General features: G+C 37.9%; 1 protein-coding gene across 2 annotated transcripts in view; it reads left to right on the top strand.

Moving 5' to 3' along the window:
* The first annotated feature begins 2,060 nt into the window (after window positions 1-2,060).
* The window catches only part of TAFA1 (TAFA chemokine like family member 1), a 542,433-nt gene continuing 523,553 nt past the window's right edge, over window positions 2,061-20,940 (top strand). The window contains exons 1-2 of one of the 2 annotated variants that reach the window (XM_007984924.3): window positions 2,061-2,871; window positions 4,792-4,912. In XM_007984924.3, coding sequence (XP_007983115.1) covers window positions 4,795-4,912 — 118 coding nt within the window. In that variant the 5' untranslated portion in view covers window positions 2,061-2,871; window positions 4,792-4,794. The remainder of the gene's footprint in view (window positions 2,872-4,791; window positions 4,913-20,940) is intronic. The other variant, XM_007984922.3, reaches the window with a different exon arrangement.

Raw genomic sequence — 20,940 nt, 5'->3', positions numbered from 1 at the left:
CCTCTGCTCAAGGACTCAGGCTGATAGCACAGCTTGTCCCTGCTTCAAAGGCAAGAAGAGATCTGAGGGTGTCACTTCAGCAATTAAATGCTCTATTGCTTGAGGAAATGCCATCAGTTCTAAAGACACCTCATTGGCTGAACCTTATGGCATACCCAACCCTAAATGGATCAGGAAGTGCAATCCTGCCATGGTCAGAAGATGGAAAGGCTCAACTTCTCTGAAAAATGTGAGAGTAGTTTTGCTTTGAGTTGGGAGAATACACTAAATGGCCTCAAAGATCAATATATGTTGATTCTTACATTATTAGCACAAATGATCATTGGCTGTAATGCAGTGGTCTGCAAGGTATTTGGAAGAAAAGCATGGAACTCTGTTGATATTCTTACTTCATTACATACATTTAGAATGATACTTAAGGCAAGTCTTTATTCCAGTATTTTTTTTCTTAATTTTCAACAATGCCTATCTGAATACCTTGAGTGTAGTCCATTAGGTGGTGGATTAAATTTAATTATGGAAGTAACTATCTTGACCCTTATTTTACTCTCTAGAAATGAAAAACATAATGGTTATAGGTTTTCAAAATGGTAGCCTTTATTAGCAAAGGTGAACTTCCTTTTAATTTTAATTCATTAGCATAGTAAAACCACAACCAACAATAATCATGCGGCAAAGGCTGTCTTGTATACTTCTGTATTTCAAATATCTGGTGTAATATGTACCTCTAAAAAGAATGAATAATTATTTTTTGAGACTATCTTAATGTTAAAGAAATGAGAAAATATAATAGTTACATTTTTGGATTATTTTTTCCATTAAATATTTTATCCCAGTGTTTAGAAATGTACTCTTGGGCTTGAAATCTGCTCTATCACTTACTACCATACAACCTTGTGCACGTTCTTTAACCTTCCTGTCTCCTCTCACATTCCCCAACTGTGAAACAGAGATAATAATAATAATACTTATCTTATGGGGCTGGTAAAAAGAATTAAATTAGACTTTACAAGACATACTATAGAATGTGCTAGCATCTGGTGAAGGTTTGATAAACATTACCTGCCACCACTGCTGTTTGTTTGTTTGTTTGTTTGTTTATCTTGATGCTGTACAATCAGTGTAAACTTTCTGTACATACTCATGAACAACTAGAATGAGGCACAGATGTGAAACATGCAATACCAACTAGAACTTTGGCATTTTTAACTAATTTTTAACTGTGAGATTGATATTTACTACTACTTAGAAATCTGTTTAGATGTAAGATTTAGTGAACAGTTGTTATATTACAAAGAGTTATTATGTGTGTTTTGTGCAATGTGAAAGACCAACTGACAAGATTGACGAGTCTGAAGGATCCCTCACTCTCTCACTGTGTGTAACATGAGAAAATAGAATTGCTTGCAAAGATGTGCAGCAGCATCAGACCTGCTTTATTGTACCTCTGAAAGGCAAAAGAGTATCCTAGGGAATTTCAAAATGTTTCCAAGGAAGGAATATTATGAGAACTACCTTGATTTTGAAAACACCATAAAAGACTAGACAGTATGATCTATAACAGTGAGGATCTCATCAATCATGTTTTCTGCGTTGTTCCCCAGGCACCTAACACATAGTAGGTGCTTTATAAGTGATCTGTGAAATAACTGAGGGTATTTCAGAGAATTATTACCTGTGCAATCTACAAATGAAAACTGGGTCCCCTTGTATGCATCATTGAAGTTTAGGCAAAATTACACTGTATTTCTGAAGAAGAAAGGGTTCAAACCACAGTACGAGAAACAAGACATTGAACTCCTGAGTGTTTTCCCTCCCCACCCCAGCATGTTATTTGAAGGAGAGAAAAATTTTTTAAAAAAGAGCTGTGAGCATATTTCTTCATTTGGTGCTACAAATAACACATTTTTATTTATTAAACATGTTCAAAAAGTTCAGAAGGTTTTTACTGGACTTATGCATATATGCATCTATGTCCTATTCCAGGTAAATTCTAGTCTCCTATTTAACTGCTGAAACAACCAGCAGACTTAAATTAGTATAAACCTGACAATATTTGTGGTTAACTTACTGGTAAAAGGAACATTAAGAGGTAAGAAATGGCTTATATTTCACTTTCCCATTTACTGTTAGAAGTGTAACTCCCACTAATACTATCAGTATTTTGCAGAACGCTTTTTTTCTTGTTTCTCCTTCCCTCTTTACTCTTTTGTTAAATCAATGGTATCAGTAGGACCTCTAACATAATAAATCAGGCAATATAGTGTTAAAGCGCTGCTTGAGTTGTTGAAGAGTTAGTGGGCAGATATTACAATTCACTGTAGCTGTAATAGAGGGTAATGTCACTTTAAGACATGTGATACTTTGGAGCGGAGGGATGTATTGAAACAGACTACTGCTACTTACAGCACCGTATAGCAGCCCTGCTCCTACATTTTGCTGCCTTACTCTGCCCCGAATGCACTGGAGTGGGGATGGTCCATCGACAACTATAAACCGATTCTCATCAGGAAACTGCACATTATCTCCCCATCACTTCAAAGGTCTCGTCAGGCAGAGGTGACGCCAGGAGATGATTTAAAGGTGAAAATGACAAGGTTTCCACCCCTCAAACCTTGGCTCCTTTTCTGACAATACAGTCTGAATGAACCCGATGTCTTTTTTTTCTTTTTCTTTTTTTCTTTTTTTTACTGTGGAAATAGGATCGGAAGAGAGTAACATTTTTTTTTTTTTTTTTAATCCTGATAAAGAAGATTGTTGGGAAGCTCTTTGAAAAAAGATTTCAAATTGTGGCACAGATGGATTTTAAAAAGTGTTAGATCTTTCCAATGAACACTAATAGAGTACTCTGCTTTTGGCTGGATTTTTCAGGTAAGAAGCATCTTTGAGGGTTTAAGATTCAGGAAGCAGATCTGAAGCATATCCAGGCATGTCTAGAGAACTGTGCAAGGCTGAATGCTTTATTTGGGGAAGACACTTAATAACATTGAGACAACCTCTTGGTAAAAGAGCAAACAGTGAGAGTGGCATGCAGGAGGTTTGGAAGTAATGCTGAGAATTAAAGAAAGTTAAATTAAAAAAGAAAATATTGCAAGCATCAAGTCACAGTAATCCTTTTGAGTGGTAGGATCTATATGGGTGAAGAAATGAGCAAGAGAAAGCAGTCATTGAAAAACTATTAAGTTTTGGTTGTGGCAGGATTTTTTTTTCAAGTTTAGGTGAATTTCTAGTACATTTTAACTGCAATTCACAAGCAGTAAATACATTCACAGTCATCTCTGTTTTGTCTTTCTGTAATTTGCAGGGTATTCTGAAAAAGTCCCCAAATACATTCATTTTAGGTTTCACAGGAGGGGTGCTGCTATTCATTTCCACTGAAGAGAATGCATGTATGTTATCCTGATAGTTCTGAAAACAATAAGGCAAAGTATGTTGTATACAAAAGTAAACAGTGGGCAGTGAAACTAATTAGAAAGTGAATGCTCCATCTGAATCACAGACTTAGGCATGAATAGCACCAAGCTGTTGAAAATAATGTTTTCCTACTTTGCCCTTAATTATAGTTGTCACCATTTGTCTATTATAGTCCTAAAATCCTTCCAAGGCTCTATCTGTCTGCTAAAATCCACAAATGAGCCTGCATTATGTGCATATATATGATGTATATTTTTGTTTTCTGAACATCACAGTTTTTAATAAAGAACCAATTTTCATGAATAAAGAAGCCAGGCTGGGAGGTTACTAGCACGTTTTCAATGTATAGTTGAGGTTTTCAAAGGGTATGATTTGACAGTGAAAAGGAAAAGAAAGAAAGAAATCTTCCGAAGTCCTCTCGACCTAACAGAAAAGCATACAGTTAACTGGATTCTTGTGTAGAAAATGCTTCCCTATAACTGGCTGAGTAAGGACGGTGCTTCAAGTTTGATTAATTTGGCAATATGAAATGCAGCATAAGGTGTTGTTTGAAAAATTGGACAATATATAGCGCAGTTGAGCCTTTGTAGTTCCTAAGATCCTCATAGGTGCAGATAAGACTGTCAAAGTTTCAGTGCCCAAGAAAAGGTACACATTCATCCATAAATACATATGCCACCTGTATATACATATTCATCAATGCTGTACAACAAAAGCTACAATGAAATCTTAGGAGGCTAAGCAATATTGTAAATTATGGCTTGCTCTAGGATAGAAGCATAGGTCTTGCATCTGAAACTCATTCTGGCTAAACACAATCCCTTCTGATTCTTTGGTCCAGTCAAAAGGATCGGTTCTATCAGGAGATTACAACATGCCTCTGAGAAATGATTACTTAGTTTAGAAGACAGCATTGCAATTAAAAATTCATGACTGTAGAATTAAAAAAAAAAAAAAGAACCCACTCTTTCCTTCCAGGCTTATGTCAGACTTGCAATGAAGTTAGAATGAACAGGAGGAGTCTGCAGCTTTTCAGTGCCTGAGATAACTATAGTTTAAAGATCATTGTGTAAAATAGGATTTTTAGTCAGCACGCATTGTTTTAAACTGACTAACTGCTAGTCTAAAACTTTATTTTTGCATTTTGGCAATCCTTGGAGTTTTGCAGAATTAAGAAAAAAAATGAATGTATGATCATCTGAAAAGGGCTTTCCCTCAATCCCACTTCATGGCATGACCTCTGCTGGATCATTAGTTCTAGCCAGAGAAGTAGCAAAGGAACATGACGTCTGAGACCTCCCTTCCCTCATCAGTGGGGCTGACTGAGCTGGGGGCTTGAAGCCGCGGGTAACCTTTCCTGTCGAATGTTCTCTTTAGAGAATGGCAATGGTCTCTGCGATGTCCTGGGTCCTGTATTTGTGGATAAGTGCTTGTGCAATGCTACTCTGCCATGGATCCCTTCAGCACACTTTCCAGCAGCATCACCTGCACAGACCAGGTAAGTCAGGAGCTGGATCCACTGCAGCCTCCTCCAGTCTTACCACTGTTTCCTTAACAGATGGTTGAATGCAAGTGACATAAAGTGCTGTAGTGTGGGCAGCTTGCCTTTGAATTCCAAGACATATTGTTGGCTAGATGCTTTGGGGGAAGGGGAGTGTGCCAAAATGTCTTGGGGGTATTCCTATTAATTTCTCAGAAAAGGTGGGTTTTTCTAAGTGTCACCCCACCTGCTTCTACACACCTTGAAAAGTAGAAGTCATCTGTTTTTGGACGCTTTGGCCAATAGCAGAATATTCTGCAAAAGGTGGAATAACTTTCAAGACTTGAGGATTTTACCTACTATAATCTTGGTCTGTATGTGGCTAAGAATTTTGTTGGGGGCATAGTCCCCAAATTAACTTTTGAAGCAAGTTGTCAATGAAAAAGAAATTAAAAAGTAACTTACTATTTCTTGTCTGGTATAATATGCCTCCTTTCCTTTCTCCCTTCACTTTCTGTTCTTCCGGTATGCTCAGTGGCATTTTTCCCTCTCTTTTGGCAGTTTCAGGGATGAGGTCCCTCCCACCTGATTTTTGTTTTGTTTTGTTTTTCCTATATTGAATTTTTAGTTCCGGACGCATTTTGCTTTCTTCCTCTTAATGTTCAGTGTATTTTTCACCCATCCACGGCCTCGCTCCTCAATCTGGATTTTGCTCTCCTTCTTTGCCTCACCAGCTTTCTCATTACAGTCCCTCCCAGCTCGATTGTCCTTACCTTCCCCGGTTCTCGGAAAAATTTCCTTCCATTTTCTGTTCAGCATCAGCCTTCGCATCCTTCTACTACCCACCCCGCCTTCATCCTCCACCCAACCTCCCTCCCTCCCCTCCCTTCCTCTCTCGCGACGGTCAAGTTCGGGCTCTGGGGACCAGTTGCGTGCCCAAGTTTCTGATGCTGAGTTCTGAAGTGCTCCCAGCCCTCCACCCGCCTCTCCAAATCCCATCAATGGCCTCCTCCCATCCGTCGAGCTTCCTCCTGCTGCGTGGTCCAGCGTCTACGCCCTTGCCTTTCCCTGGCTCCTCAGGCGGCCTGGACACCGATTCCAGGCTCTTCTGTACAGTCCTCCAGCAATACCTTCCGGGCCCCGCTTGCTGCCTCTCGGGGCTCAGCTTCCCTGCTGGGGGCAGGCTTGTCAGAGCGCGGATGCAGCCCAGGGTCCTCCCGCGCGCCTGCACCAGGCTTCAGCGAGCGCGCAAGCCTGCTGGGTGTTGGAGTTCGGGCCGCCCCGGGAGAAGGGGTGGGGCTGGCTTGTGCTTGGGGCTGAGGCTGGGGGCTGATTCCGGGCCCCGCCATCCTGTTTCCCCACGCCCTGGTCTGAGAGGGAAGGCGAGGGGGCGCTAGTGCCCCTGCAGGTGGGCGTGGAAACCGCCCTGCTTCAGGACGCGCTTGTATTTCTGCATCCTGTGTCCGGAGCCTGGCGCGGGAACAGTCACTCAAGCCTCAGTGCAACCGAGATGGAGGGAAAACAAAAGTGAATTTGAGATTCCCACATTACCTCCAATCGCTTAATCACAGTCAGTTCTGGCACAAATGTCTTTCACTACATGGTCATAAATAATAAACAATGCGGGACATCTGCACTCGTTGTGATGCTCAACAGTAAGAATTCATGATAAAACAACTATTACGTGTATGTTTTAGGCAGGTCTCTTAGGATTAATTCACACTGTTTAGTTGAATCCTGATGCAAATGGGTGTAATTTCTCCCCCTGTTGCCCAGGAAACAGAAACTCTGAAAGGTTAGGTGGCTTGTCTGAGGCCACACAGGGAATAGCTGTCTTTGGAAGTCAGATCAGTATGATTCACTGCCAGAGCCTGTGTCCCTAGGAGGGGAAAATGCCTCTCAGTGCACCAAGTGACCATGCCAAATAGCTTCTTTGCAGAAGTGTGAGCCCCTTCATATAATTTTTGAAAACTTTCATTATGTCAAAACTTGGTCTCATCTGAACTGCACACCCATTCTGAGAGGTGGCCATGGCAGAACTGGTGAGTGGCACGTGGTTGAGGGGAGAAGGCAGGGCTCAGGGCTGGCCATCCAAGTCTGTCACTTAAGGTTAGTGACATAACCTTGGACAACTGACTTTTCTGCTCTAATTTCCCATTTATAGATGTGGTGGTGGTGGGGGTGAGGTGGGGTGTAAATATAGTAAAAATAACTTCTAATAAGTCTTTTGTAAGCTGTAAAATTCTTCACAAATATTGGAAATTACTGATGTCCCCACTTAATAGACTGTAAACCTGCAAGCCAGGGATGTTTGATGAATGAAGTTTTGCTGTTCACACAGCTAATAATCCACATAGCCAAGGCAACAACTCTTTTTTTCTCTTGCTATTGTTTTGTTAACCATGTGGTACATGGCTAGAATATACCACCAATGCTATGTGTCTTATTTTACTCTATGCATATAATCATGAAATACATACAGTACCATTTGTAACAAGCTTTCACATAGTTGTCTCTGTTAATCAGTGAATATATGGAGTTTTTCTGTGCGGGTTATGTGTAATAATTAAACTTATGTCTTTATAGGGCTTATTATTAAAATATCATATTTTTAAACTGAAAATCACATATTAGGTTCTGGCTGAAATTAAACTCAATATTTGTTTTCTCCATTTTCTTCCTCAGAATTTGTGTATTATCAACCAATGCATAGTTGATCTGTGTGTCAAATACCCTAAGAAACTGCAGCACTGAAACCAATTTTGACCCCAAGTGCTAATACATTTGAGACCCATTTCAGCTTTATTGTTGAAATGAAGAAACTATAAATATCCCTTCCTAGATGCAGAGTGATTAAAATGATATTAAACTTAACATCCAATAGTTCTATATAATACGTTTATTCAACTTTCCTTGGTTTTTGACAATAGCTGCAAAGATTAAGGTGATAGATCTTGGTCATAGTCATATTCTAGATTATTCCAGTCAGATCCTTTAATACAATCTTTTGATTTTAAGAATAAAAATATGCCTTTTTTGGATGAGAGTTGTGACGTTTTGCCTTGTAGGTCTTAAATCTCCAGGGACACTAATGAAATGTGTATGAAAACAAGATAGAAATCAGGGTCAGTTATCTGTGACAATCCACCCCTAAATGAACAAATAAATAAATAAATTGCTGGATAAATGAGCAAAAAGGAAAAACATAATCTCATTTTCTCAAATCGGTTAAAACAAGTGACATGATGAGAAAAAATGAGACACCCGCAGACCCTGAGCTCTGCCACATTTGCCTAAGCTTGAAAAATCACCTCTTTCATAAAGCAAGAGCGGGCAGACTCCACGTGCATACCAAGTATCTGAGAAATGTGGAAAATAACAAATCTTTCACTCAGAGCCTTGAATGGAGGGAGAGTGAAAGCTTTACAGCTGCCTCCTCACCTGATTAGGAATGGCTCCCCCCCCATCCCCACCCTCTGCCACCCAGCCTCTTACAGGCAGTTTGGCTGTTCCCTACATGGTAAGATTGATGGTATTCAGACAGCAAACAGCCAATTTCAGTCTCTCAAGAAATAATCCACTACACTGACAGATGAGTGGAATTTGACATGATGTTCCCCTCGTTCAGATTGCCTCACCTGGATGGCACCAGCCAGCCAGGATCCTTTAGGGGAAATGGTTAGAGATTTGGGCCAATTTCTGCTGTCATAACATGAAATCGAGACCATGTTTTTGTGAGGCCATGAATTTGTGATCTGTCTTCTCAATGCAGTGGGTTTGTACACAAACAGAATGAGAATATGTTAACTAGAAAACTGACTGATTTTAATGTATTCGCCTGCAGTCCCTAAGTACTTCCTATTTTTCATATTTATAGTATTAGGAATGCACCATTTATTTTCAGTTACTCACAAGTTAAGGAAGATTAAAACAGTCAATCACATGAAAGTGAATTTTAAAATTACACTAATGAGTAAAATGTGCTATAGATTAACAGATTTGTAATTTCAATAATTTAATATTTGGCTGGATCAAGTTTTTATTTGGGGAATGATGTAGGAAATTACCCTAACAACTTGAAGAATACTTGTGCTTTTTTTATTTTTCATTATAAAGTTATAGACAGGACATTTCATTTTAAAAAGACACATTGAACAATGAAAACTCAAAAGTGGTGTTCAATTGTTTCAGGTAGTTAAAATAGACACCTCAACTCTTTATAATCACCAGGTTGTTTTGTGTAACAGGTAAAAAAAAGATTGAATGGTTTTTGCTAATTGTAATTTTCTATTTTAGGATGAGTTTTCCCCTTATGGATATATGAATTATGACAGCAATTTTGATAGTTACCTAATTTTGAATGTGTGTGTGTGTGGTGGGGGGAGGTGTCCTTGAAACTTAGTAAAATATAAATCATCTCAAAATAATTTAGCAAGAAAAGATCCTTGGGATTCTTCAGTAATTTTAAATTATATAGATAAATTACACGAGACAAGAAGTTTTAAGTGCCTAATGAATCATTTATTCCTGAGTCACTGCTATTTTATCGACAGGGGTGTATGGAAATGATATATAAAAAGATTACTCTGAATAGAGTTGTCTGTGTAATTTATACTTGACCTGATTTACAGCTATATTAAGCAAACTATGTATGTTAGATATATTCATTTATGCCTTGATTATTGCATACTGAACATCACTATCCATTTTAAAGTATGATATTTTTGTTAAAATATTAAAAAGCATTTTTGTGTGCCTTATGCTTATTTATATCTTACTATTCAATATTACTTTATTGAAAGCTGCTCAAAGAATATGCAGTAGAATACCAGAGTACATTACAATAAAGGGTTGTTTTATAACTGTAATATAAAAGAAATAGTAGCAACAACCATAGTCGCATATTGGCTCTTTAAGAATGTGTACCAGTGCTAGGCTGCTAAGTATAGCGAATTGGCCTAAGGATTGGAGCAGACAGGTTGTTATTTGGTGCAAGCTGGTGCTTAGTGATAATCCATCGATCATCCAATTGATCATATTGACCTCATTGTAGAGTCAGGGTGCAGCTATTGATATTTGATCAGACCCTATAGTATCAAAGCCAAGTAGAGATGCAAATAAATATTTCCTGCTGATCCTATGAACTTATAAGAAAATTATTACAATGCTATAAAAACTCTTACTTATGTGAGCTCAAGCCTGTGGTTTCAACTCCTCATTAGGGAAAATAGATGTTATACTACACTGCAAACAAAAATATTTAGAAATGGCAAAAATGAAGATTAGCCTTTAATTGTAAATTTCTTAAAGTTTACCTAAGAAGACAACTTGAACTCTTAAAAATTCTTTCAATTTTAAACTTTGTGCAAAAGTATCAAAGCTTAACTGGATAAATTGGCATGCTATTTTTGATAACAATTTAGTAACATCTCCCAAAAGGTAAAATGTGCAAATCCTGATACTTCCATTTCCAGGTGCTTATACTAAGAAAATTATTAGACAAATGTGAAAAGATATATGTTAAGCTATAGTTATTGCAACAATGGTTTTAATGGAAAAAACTGGAGAGGAGTTCCATCTCCGTCAAAAGGGGATTGATAAAATAAATCATAGCACACCCACACAATGGGATTTGATGTAGCCATTTCAAGGGATGAGAATATGTCTATCTACCCATGTGGAAAAATGCCCATGATACATTGCAGAGTGAAGAAAACAAGGAATAGAATACTCTGCTTCAAAATAATTTTGGAGAAAAGAATCATATTTGCACATACATAAGAATGTCAAAAAGGATATAAACATCCTTTCTACAGTGGTAGTTAAATCTGGTGAGAGGACTAGAATGACTTCAACTTTTAACTTCCTATAATTTTTTATTTTTTGGATGCATTTTTGGAATGAGCATATATTGCTTTTTATCAAAAAGCTTAAAATATTAGTGATAGAGTTTCAACGGTAAAATTAGAGAGATATCAAACCATGTTTCCAGTTTAAGAAAAAAGAAGGGAGAATAAGCAGAAAAATATCATGAGGCCCTTTTCCTTTTAAGGGTCTTAATCCAGTAAAATGTCTAGGCCAGCATTTCAGAATTATACTTCATGAAACACTGTCTTCTCAAGATACTCCTTGGACAAAAGTGTGGAAATTACTTGCTGAGAGGTACCCACTGTTTGTTTTGTTCTCCTCCTGGAGATTTGCAGTGCTTGTAAGTATATGAAAGTTCTGAAAAGATTTGCAGGTAAGAATCCGATTTTGTTAAAAATTTTCCAGACACTTTTTATTTGGGTAGCATCTACCATGCCTATTCAGATTACATGCATTGAGAAGCATGGGCCAGGATAATTCTGGAATCCTGTGGTATTCATCTTTTTATCTCTCACTTCTACTGAGTTGGCACATAATAAGTTCTCAGAAAATACTTGTTTAATTACTAAGAAAAGGAGGAATGAAGGTTCTGGTGGAATCTTAAACTGTTCCTTAGTTGTTACTACTTGTGTGTGAGTGTTTGTGTGTGTACATACGGATGTATGTGCATTTGTGTATGTGTGTTTATAATTTTGAGATTTCTCAAATGGAGAGTGACATATATTGTCAGTATAACATACATGTATTCTGTATCTTTTTTGTTTGTTTGTTTGTTTGTTTGTGACGGAGTCTCGCTCTGTCGCCCAGGCTGGAGTGCAGTGGCCGGATCTCAGCTCACTGCAAGCTCCGCCTCCCGGGTTTACGCCATTCTCCTGCCTCAGCCTCCCGAGTAGCTGGGACTACAGGCGCCCGCCACCTCGCCTGGCTAGATTTTTGTATTTTTTTTTAGTAGAGACGGGGTTTCACTGTGTTAGCCAGGATGGTCTCGATCTCCTGACCTCGTGATCCGCCCGTCTCCGCCTCCCAAAGTGCTGGGATTACAGGCTTGAGCCACCGCGCCCGACCTCTGTGTGTGTCTTTATGTAGATATTTGACTCTATTCAATTTTGACACCTACTCCATTCAAAATAATTCAAAGACTATACATACAAATGTAGTAAAAAATTAAATCCCTAAGGTTTTCAGTCACAGGTTTGGGGATTTTTCCCCTCTATAAGTTTGGAAAAGATTATAGGAGTTGTCTTGAGGGACTGAAGAGGAGGCTTCACTTGGCAAACAGGGAAAGGACTTTTATTTTCCAAATCTTTTGATATCAAGAGAAAAAGTCACTTTACCTTTGTAGCAGAGAGAAAGTAACACCAGACAAGCAATTTTTCCTTTCTTTGGGAATAAAGAGAAGATGAATTTTGTTTAAAATTTGTATAACTAATTGAATTCCCCGAAGATAATACCTGCAAAGCACTTAGGGAACTCTGTTGGCCCATTATTTCTTTCTCTTTTCCCGACTTCATATAATAAAGGTCCAAAAAAGAAAAGAAAAATGATATTATCGCAGGGTTTCTCCAAGAAGATGGATAGGAATGCTGAGGGATCTGCCTATTCTTAAGCAAATCTTTCTTTCACGCAGGGAAGGAGTCAAACCAAGTTGTTCTCTGAGTTTGCAAGGGAGGAAGACCTCTCACACCTCTCCCACCTCTCACATCTCTCACACCTCTCGCATCCTCACCTCTCACATCCTCACATCCTCACCTCTCACATCCTCACATCTCTCACACCTCTCACATCTCACAGACCTCTCACATCTCTCACACCTCTCACAGGTGTGGCCATTGTTCTACTGATGCAATTACCAGCATTTGCCTTTACTGTGCAGTTACTAGACCTTCTCTTCTAGGCATGCTTTCATATCACACAAGAATAAATCCAAGCTGAATCTGTATACGTCCAAAGGACTTCTCTTATTTTCCACTTTTGTGGATGAAGAATGGACTAATTGTCTCATATGCTTTCAAGTGAATACAGAATGTCAGCTCCTAGATTTAGATGAGCTGCCACACAGGCGAGGGGTAAAGCACCTCATTGTTCCTGAAATTAACAGTATACTGGATTAGGATCAGCAGGTCAGCAGGTCTTATTTCTCACTGAATTAATATTGGGTATGTATTCAATAATTATTTATTGATCAACCTAGCTTTAGCCGAGTGAGAACTTTACATTCTTTAAAATTCAAAAAGTGGTAGAAAAACATCACATTAAGCCTTTTAAAAAATATCACATGGTAATGAGGAAAGAGCTCCAGAGTAGGAGTCAGAGGCTAGAGCTTTTGAGATCTCCTTTAAGTTGTCAAATTGCAAAGTTCCAGATGAGAGGGTGGGAAGGAATTCAACAATTTTCATGTTGTACCTAGTAGCTTCAAGAGGGGGATTCATGTGTTGCATAAACAGTGAAGTATATTCTGCCAAATAAGTTTTAAACTACCCAAGGAACTGGTTTATTAACTTTATCTATTTGACATAGCATGATTCAAAATTACCTTTTCTTATGTAAAAAAGCATTCTTCTAAAACTATTTGAAAACTTTGTGGATGATTATACCTGGGAGGCTAAAACATTGTGTCTGTAAGCTAAATGGTATTACTGGGGCTCTGGTAAACAGAGAGCTTTGATGTAATGAAGATAGTAGTCTATTCAGTAGCCTTATTTGAATCTCAGCTAAAAATCAATTAATTTTCTTTCTGTTTTTTTGTTTTTGTTTTTGTTTCTTGAGACGTAGTTTTGCTCTTGAGTCTCATTTGAATCTCAGCTAAAAATCAATTAATGTCCTTTCTTTCTTTCTTTTTTTTGTTTTTTTAGATTAAGTTTGCTCTTGTTGCCTAGGCTGGAGTGCAACGGTGCGCTCTTGGCTCACTGCAACCTCCGCTTCCCAGGTTCAAGCGATTCTCCTGCCTTAGCCTCCTGAGTAGCTGGGACTACAGGCATATGCCACCACACCCAGTGAATTTGTATATTTTTAGTAGAGACGAGGGTTTCACCATATTGGCCAGGCTGGTCTCCAACCTCTGACCTCAGGTGATCCGCCTGCTTAGGCCTCCCAGCATGCTGGGATTATAGGAGTGAGCCACCGGCCCAGCCTAATTTTCTTTTTGATTATGGTTGGGAAAAAATAGTAATCAGCAAATCTAATAAAACAGAAGCATCAAGCAGCATAGAGGTGCATATGTAAAGCTCTTAATTTAATACTTTATGAAAGTTCTCAAAATCTAGTCTACAGCCCTTTAGTGAGTTATAAATTTATCTTGAAACCCAAGGTTCTCTTTTGGGAAAATGATTTATGGTATCATGTATATTCATTTTGTCTATGAATAAAGGCTACTTATTAGTGAAACAACTGAGTTATCATTTTGCTATAAATTACATTAACTGATGTTTACTGAACTTCCTTAATTCAGTATTTTTAACTGGCTGCCAGCTCTTGGAAACATTGCAAAGTTTCTGTATGCAAAGAATTAGAATTCAGGCAATGTGGAGAAGGATAATTTGTTATCAGTGTATCATGAGTGTTGTCTTGAGTTGTTAGTGATTTTCAATTGCTGTGGTCCTTGTTTTTTAATTATAAATTAGTAGTGGTTTAGTTTCATCATTATTAATTAAGTTTGCTGTGGATTTTTGAGTTAACCCTATAGTCTGTAATGATGGATATTTACATATTTTGGATTTTAGATTTGCTGAAGACTAGACTTTGAGACATGGCTTAATTGTGGTTTAGAAAATATTTTATCTATATTCTTATTGCTAAAACATGTATAGCCATATGCTGCATAATGATGAATGGCTTATACCACAGTGGTCCCGTATTTTTACCATACCATTTCTAGGTTTAGTTAGACACTTTTTAAACTTTTATTTTCGGTTCAGCGATATATATGCAGGTTTGTTATATAGGTAAACTTGTGTCATGGGGGTTTGTTGTATTGATTATTTCATCACCCAGGTACTAGAGGTAGGTTTAAATACACAGATACTTATCGTTGTGCTACAATTTCCTACAATATTCAGTACCATAACATGCTATACAACTTGTAGCTTAGGAGCAATAATCTATATCATATAGCCTGGGTGGATAGTAGTCTCTCTCATCTAGGTCTGTGTAAGTACACTCTGATGTTCACACAATGACAAAATCGCCTAATGATGTATTTCTCAGAACATATCCCTGTTGTTGAGTGATACATAACTGTATTTGTAAATACCTTAAAATTTGCTTGTGTGGTGATGTATGGTGACATTGTTGGTGACATTCACTGCCTATGAACCTCTGCAACCTATTCTCATGACCTGTAACACTTATCTTTTATTTTTTGGTTCATAGGGCATCATTTTATAATATAAGAGCATGTTAGTATGTTTTTCTTATTGTATGAACAGTATGTATGAACAGTAATTAGTGATTCATAAAAATTTCTTTCCAAGTATTTATTACTTAAGTACTTTTCCACTGGGAAGTGAAGACAGGAATTAGATATTTCACCTACTCAGTGTGCTGTGGTCAAGGAAAGTTTGAACACCACTGTTCTATGGAGAAATGGTAACTAGAGGTCAGCCCTTTATAAAAATTGTGACTTTAAAATATGTGGCATAGCAAAAAGTATAACTAAATCAGTAAATCCCCTATTCTGAAATAAAATGATAAGATATAAGACATGAGTACATGTCACTTGGAAGCTTCCCAGATGGGGGTCTTATTAAAATGAATTGGTTTTGTAGCTTTTTACATCTCTTTATCTGATGAACATGCAAGATGCCACCTACTGGACAGGTGCTTGAGAATCTAGGTCACTGGGTGAACATTTGTAGGGCAACATTTTTGACAGCTGCTTGCAGGATTGTTTAGAAGTAAGAGCAAATTTATGGCATGCATGTTGCCAATCTCCAGACTTCTATCTATCACCAGCCTAGGTTAATCAATCACAGTAGTTGTTCTCACAGAGCCTACACGTGATTTTAGAATCTTTTTCAATCTTTCTCCGGGCACTCCCTGTCAATTGATTGACACTGGCATGCAAGTTGAGAGTCATAGACCATCCCCTATGTGGGTTAATTGGCTAACCATCTTCAGAGTATCTCTTCTATCCAAAAAATGTGTGCCATGAAATACTTTTCATTGAAAAAGAAGAAAATGACCTAACTTTATTTAAATCAAATTTAAAGAGCCATACAGGTCCAAGAGCTACTGTTTAAGATAGCGCAGTTTTAGATCGTTCTGTCAACTTCTGGGAGTTGGAAAACTTACTTTGTATTACCTCCAGAAAGTTTTGAGTCCTCGCCTGGTTCTTCTCTAACTCTGTGTCTAAGATGCAAAGCTGCTTGTGTTATGGGTCGTAACTGAATAGGGTACTATGTAATCATAAAGCAGGAAGCAATTCATTCTGAGCAGAGAAGATTTGGGAAGCCCTCATGAAGGAGATGATTTTGTGTTAGACTTTGAAGGTTAGGTAGGAAGTCAGCTAGAAGGAACAGAAGGGTGGTATATTCAACCCAAAGGAACAGAACAAGTAAAGTCTTAGAGACAGGCAAGTGTAAAAGGATGGGGTAGCAGATCTTGATGGCTAGAGGCCCCGCACTAGTTAGAGAAACTTTTGTATCATTCCAATTAAAGAGAAAACAAGATTTTATTTCTTTATTACTTAGTTTTATAATCTCAAGACTGCCTTGTCAGTGTACACTGATGATCACAGATGGAGATGGATGGAAAGAGCCCCAGTGTCACAATGAGAGTCTCTATGGAACACAAGTCAGCCAATTATCAAAGATGTGGCAACCATGTTCTGGCCAGACTCTCTGAGCCCTGTGGGGCCTTTCACACCTTTGAATTATTGTTATCTTTGTGCAATGAAAGACAAGATGAGTCATAACTATTGATTTCAAACATCTGGTTATTATATTAAAGGAAGCTACGTAACTCTAACTCAAACCTAGGATAATAATTATTTTTAACTTACAACAAAATTAATATTTATATCCATATCCAACAAATGGCTTATTGCACCTCCTAGACGTGGAGGACTACAGTTACCTAGTAGTAATAGAAATGACACTTTACTATAGTCCTTGGTTTAACTCTGATTTCCCTAACCACATCACAAGCTATGTGAGGGTAAGGAGCCCAGCAGTCTGACAATGCCTGAAACAGTGTGGCACACAGTGAGGGCCAGATAAATACTTGCTAAATGAAGGAACAATCTTAAGCATTTGATATTTCAGTTAATCCTGACAATATCCTCATGAGGTAGAACATCTTCCCATTTTTCTAATTACAAAAATGTAAAAGAATATGTTAGTGGATTTGTTTAAGTTCACCTAGCTTGGGAGGGCAAGTTGGGAGTTTTGCCAGCTTCTGGCTAATGGCTGGGTTTACTGAGTGCTTTCTGTATACAGGCCCCAATATGGGATGTTTCTTATGATATGACATTTGGTCTGCACCAAAACCCTACGGAGTTGGTACTGTTATTCCCATTTGTACAAAACTTTGCAAAATGTGCATAATAAGTATAAACATAAAAGGAAAACTTAGGTTGAGTATCAACTCTCAGTCAGGTTTCCATTACAAACAAGTACTACTTTTAGGAATATCAGCAATCTACTCTTGGTCAATTGAAATTAAACAACAAATTTCTATGTTGAGGAGCATTGTTCTACATTAGTCAGACATCTGTTTCTTGGGAAGTTAGCTTGTTCTATATCATGTAATAGTTTTGAGTACTGCAGCTAAATAATGCTTGATTCTTCATTTCACTATGCAAACCGGCCTGGCTGAAAGCATGCTTTCTTTCCTTTCTGGATTAACAGTGGCTAATTTTCAAGCATTTTTTACAGGGTTACTTTTTCCCAGTAAATTCTTTTAGACTCCGAAGACACTTTTGTGCCCCAGTCAGGGAAGCAGCGGCATAGGATAAATCTACATTTATTAGACTTGCTCTTAGTGTAGATTTTTTGGTTTACTTAAAATGAAGTTATAAATCATTCACACTGGAAAAGAATGCTCTCCAACTGCAATTTAACTTTTTCATAAGATTGTTTGGCATTTATCATGTTGAGACTTTATAAATTACCTAAAATATTGTATAATGGGTTGACCTTTCTGGTAAGTGATTTGATCATTTGCAGCAGTGTCTTTTTGCTAAAATATAGAATTTGCCGTCTTTCAAATAAAACTTGCTGGACCCATAGCCCAATAACATGTCAGGTAGAAATTGCCTGTATAATCAGACCTGAAATTTCCCTTTCCAATTCTTGTCACCATCAAAAACAAACAACAGCAACAACAACAACAACAACAACAACAAAACAACAACACCCCTCTCTTCCAAAAATAGCCCCTTAGCTAGTGATGGCAAATTCCTGACATTCTTCCTATGATTTTGCTCCAGGAGACATTGCTGATCAATTACTATATGCTTTGTGTCTGAACCCAGATTCAACCTCTGAATCCTTCCAAGCACAGTATAGTTCTGCAGTCACTGAGTAATTAAATGAGACAGGAATGAATTCAGAAGCAACTAGAATAACTCCTCTCAGAAGAATCATCATCCAGCACTACTATATGTCACATAATGGGCTAAGTGCCCTACATGGACTTACTTGTTTTGTTTTGAGATGAAACATGTTGTCTGTTCCTGGGATAGGCTGTTCTTTTACGCAATTCAGTTGTCCCATCAAGATGGGCCATGCAGCATCTACTTACGACTTTGGAAATTGGGCAAAGAGTTGATTTGCTTGCAGGTCTTTTACCTGCCTTCACCCTCTTTTCTACCAGTGACTCTTGGTCTGAGGGATCTGCGGGGATAGGGGAAACTTGGTATACTAGGCCAACCAGGAGTTTACATCCCATCTCTATCATTATTATACTTATTTGCTCTAAGGGTGGGCAAGTCAGTGTAACTTTCCCTGCCTCACCCATAGAGTGAGGATTCCAGTTTATAAATTCCCTACCTTGCAGGCTGAGGTAAGACATAGAGATAATGCGTATTCTGTAAGAAATAGAGACAATGTTTGTTCTACATCTGCCATATAGTAGGTGTTTAGGATATGATATCTTCTTATATTTTATGTAAATATGTGAATGTCAGAGCAAGGATGGAAGAGATAAACTGCCTACTACTAACCTGTATGCTCATAATATTTTATTATATAAAAAGATGCACATAGAAGTTTTACAACTTGGACTTATTTACTCACTTATTATCACACCTGAGTCTTCTGATAATAAAATCCATGTACTCATAGTGGTGTCTGGCCGGGCGCAGTGGCTCACACCTGTGATCCCAGCACTTTGGGAGGCTGAGGAGGGTGGATCACCTGAGGTCAGGAGTCCAGGACCAGCCTGGCCAACATGGTGAAACCCCGTCTCTACTAAAAATACAAAAATCGGCTGGACGTGGTGGTGTGTCTGTAATCCCAGCTACTTGGGAGACTGAGGTAGCAGAATTGCTTGAACCTGGGAGGCGGAGGCTGCAGTGAGCCGAGATTGCGCCACTGCACTCCAGCCTAGGCAACAGAGCGAGACCCTGTCTCAAAAAAAAAAAAAAAAAAAAAAGAAAAAGAAAAAGAAAAAGAAAAAAGAAAAAGCTTAGTGGTGTCTGGTGTCTGTGTGGTATCAACTAATAGGGAAGTTTGACTAATTAATGAAGATACCTGACCAATAACTCATTAAAGGGAAATAATTCAAAAGTTTGCATTGGTGTTTTGTGACCCTCAGACTGGATTATAATCGTGTTATAATTCTATTAAAAGAGCTGCAAGTCAGCTGAAATCTCACAGTGTGTATCCACACTTCTTGGAATATTTTTTTCTTTTCAATATTGTGTTGTTCTTACAATAATCCGTCACCCTTTTATCATAAGTTGCAATCACTAAAGGAAGAAATCCAGGCATATTCTAATAAACATAATGGTACCTAAATGTGCATCCCAAGGTATCATATGTGTGTTTTATCTATACTGCTGTATGTACCCTGTATTTTATACTCTGAATACAAAATGACATCTATGTATATTAAGAATTACCTAACACAGTGACTAATATTTTGAGCTCTAGCACAAAAGAAAAGAAGAAGAAAAAAAGAAGTGTCAATAGTCAGTTTCTTATGTGTTGAGACTCCAGGGAATGTGAGCTAGTGTGAGAGAATAGCCTATATAGTAAAAGCCATGGACTAAAGACATTATAAGATGATGATAAATTTACAATTAGTGTTTCAGGATCTCCTAAGAATTTGTACCCAACAGGCACTAGCTCTCTACTGAAGGGGGCAAAAACCATATAGAAGCCTTACCACGTGCTTTGATCAAACTTTATTATCTCTTTTTTACTGTCCTCATTAACATACTTCAAAAATGCTGTTAAGTATTTCTGGCAAGCTGAGCTTCAGAGTAATTGTACAGTAGTGTAAAGGATTTATTAATTATAGTCTTTTCATGAGTCTATTTATATTCAATTGTGACATTAATAGGTTGCCAAAACAAACTAGATTTAATTGTATTTAATTAAATTGTTGAAAACCAATAAGGGTAGTTTATTATTATTGTAAGCAGAAAATCCTATTGATGTACTAGTTTATGTGAATAAGATCTTGTGTAAAGTTGTTTCTACAGGATATGGTATTATTCATCAACAGAAAACAATATAAAAGTGCTAATTCAGGAAAGTTGTCATCATAATAGAACATTTGGAGGCAGAAGCATCAGATGGTATTTCTAAACTTATATCCACTGTTAGGTAAATGAAGTGGGGTTCCTGACAGGACAGACATTCTTGTCTTTCTACTATGGCCCCTGGGTAGCTCCAAGCCTATCTGTCCATCCTTCTTTCCTTTCTTGGAGGGGCTGTTGGTTGGGGGGGAGGGTCTATTACACGGATCAAAGTTTCAGTGAAAAGCAGTGCTTCAAATATCACCTGAAGAAGTAGGAATGGGTTATGCCAAGAGTAAGGGATGGAATTTGAGTAGCAAAGAATTCTAGGCAAAGAAACTAACATTGCCTTTAGTCAGGAGGCAGAATGTGAGAAAATCAGGATTAGAGAAAATCAGAAGAATATAAGGGAAAATGCATTGGTTTGTCATCCATTAATGCGTGTAAATGCTTTCAAGGTAGGAGAAGACAGAGTGGAAGCTGGCTTTGGAAGAAA

The sequence above is a fragment of the Chlorocebus sabaeus genome, chromosome 22 (assembly GCF_047675955.1).
Source record: "Chlorocebus sabaeus isolate Y175 chromosome 22, mChlSab1.0.hap1, whole genome shotgun sequence".
NCBI lineage: Eukaryota > Metazoa > Chordata > Mammalia > Primates > Cercopithecidae > Chlorocebus > Chlorocebus sabaeus.
The sequence above is the reverse complement of the archived record's forward strand: the minus strand, read 5'-3'. Positions and strand labels throughout refer to the sequence as shown.